At 45.9% G+C, this 1,972-nt stretch overlaps 1 protein-coding gene across 1 annotated transcript in view; it reads left to right on the top strand.

Moving 5' to 3' along the window:
- The window catches only part of TMEM63A (transmembrane protein 63A), a 29,756-nt gene that overhangs the window by 6,368 nt on the left and 21,416 nt on the right, over nt 1-1,972 (top strand). The window contains exons 3-4 of the mRNA XM_023531030.1: nt 797-868; nt 1,785-1,822. Of these exons, the coding sequence (XP_023386798.1) occupies nt 797-868; nt 1,785-1,822 (110 nt within the window). The remainder of the gene's footprint in view (nt 1-796; nt 869-1,784; nt 1,823-1,972) is intronic.

Genomic DNA, 1,972 nt, shown 5'->3' on the forward strand with positions numbered 1-1,972 from the left:
GAGCGTGTGATCTTGGCTAAGTCCTCAAACTGTTGGGGGTTTGTTTCCTCCTATCCTTCCTTCCCCATAGGCTCACTGGGAAGGTCAAATGAGACAGTTCTCTAGAAGGGCTTTGAAATTTTCACCGCGTCTTATGCCATTAGAAGTGGGATGGCGGAGCCAGGAGTTAAGAAAATAGAAGCAAAAATTAACATCACAGACGCCTCAGATTCACAGCCGACGGGATGTTTTTATGGGTTACTCAGAAGAAAAGAACTGATTAAATGCCACAGTGTGAAATGTCAGAGTTCATCAACTCTAAAATGCACATTTTGACATTTTCTCCTCTGTGAAATTGGGATGCGACCTATTATCGGTGACAGTCAGTTTAATGGGTAGCGTTTTTCTTTCTTTATGGTTCATAAAATAATTACGCCCTTTACAACCAGTGGTATCTAAGATTTGATAAAATACAGTATTCTAAGTTTTGTCTACATTATATTGGGGACTATCTTGTAAACAGACAACCCTTTGAAGTCACTTTAGGTAGACCAGTCACAATGCTAAAGGTCAAGGGCATGGGGCACGGGGATGGTCTATTATTGCCCTGACCCCATGTTATAATCACACATAACAGTTTTATGTCTTACACACCTAGGAACGGCCATTGTCCTTTATAACAGGGCGAATTATATTTTGTCCCAGCCACTGAGGGTTCATAGCTTTGGTCCTGAGCTCTAAGAGGCAGCAAGAGAACTGGACACACGTTTTTAGACTTTTTAGAAGAATTCTCTGACTTTTTTTTTCTTCTTGTATTTCTAGCGAGTCGAGATTCCAAAGGCTGTCATCCTCTTCCTCCCTAGGACAGCAAGACTTTGAAAGCGAGCTGGTTGGTATCTAGGGGCCAGCTGTGGTTGTGGCCAGGGTGGCGGGGACCAGCAGTAAGGAGTCAGTGGGGAGAGAGGGCAGTGCAGCTCCTGCTGGGCTGCTGACAGTACCTGGACCTTGAGTGGCTAGTGCTAGTGAGAACTCTTCTCGGCACGGACAGAGTGACTTGGACTTGGTAGATAACAGAGGCAAGATGGCAGCTGGATGACCCAGGACTGGGCTTCACTGTCAGGCAGAGGGCTGTGCAATCCCCTGCGGTCCCAGCACTTGTCGCTATTACTATACTTACAGTTTGGTGTGACAGTTAATTATTGACTTGCCTGCTCGTGAGCCAAATGTAGGCAGGTCCGTGTTATTCAGCGCTGCTCCCGTCACCTGATACCTGGTAGGTGCTTTGTAATTGTCAACTGAATGATGAACAAATATTTGTCTTCCCCAGCTAGGAAACAGTCCAGCTTTAGGGAGTATTACATTTCAGAGATGCAATGGATAATAAAACCCACAGATACCCACTTCCCTCCCTAAATCCCACCCCAGGGCTCTTTTCCCCCCACATCTCATTCAATTGTTTTAAAACAATCAAACAGAAATCCACATCCGTTTCTCCAAAGCTGCCCTGAGTTTCCATTAGCCGTCGATTCAAGTTTCATGATTTGACCTTGGAGCCTGTATAATTCCACAAATTGTCAAATTTGAGAGGTTCTTGCAAGAATTCCAGGCATGGAATGCATATTGTGAAGGACTGGGAGCCTACAGACTTTGTCATGTTTGGGACAAGGGGTAACTTGCTGAATTTGGGGACAGAAGTGCTGTTTTATACAGGAAGAGGTTAGATGATTATTTAATGTCAAAGAAGGTGAATACATCTGCTCCCAAAGACAGAGATGCTGGAGGCTAATCCCTGATCTTTCCTCCAGGGATGCTGCCCCTGGCTGACCGCAATCTTCCGTCTGCAGTGAGTACAGCCCGTGTAGCCGTGTCTGCGCATGCGTGCCTGCCTGTGTGCGTGTCTTTGTTTGTGTGGGTTTGTTTGGGTGTTGGACCAATGGGGAGGAAAGAGCCAAGAGGCCAGATCTTGAGATGGTGGGGTCTCTTAGGTACTTTA

The sequence above is a fragment of the Pteropus vampyrus genome, unplaced genomic scaffold (genome assembly GCF_000151845.1).
Source record: "Pteropus vampyrus isolate Shadow unplaced genomic scaffold, Pvam_2.0 Scaffold60, whole genome shotgun sequence".
Taxonomy (NCBI): domain Eukaryota; kingdom Metazoa; phylum Chordata; class Mammalia; order Chiroptera; family Pteropodidae; genus Pteropus; species Pteropus vampyrus.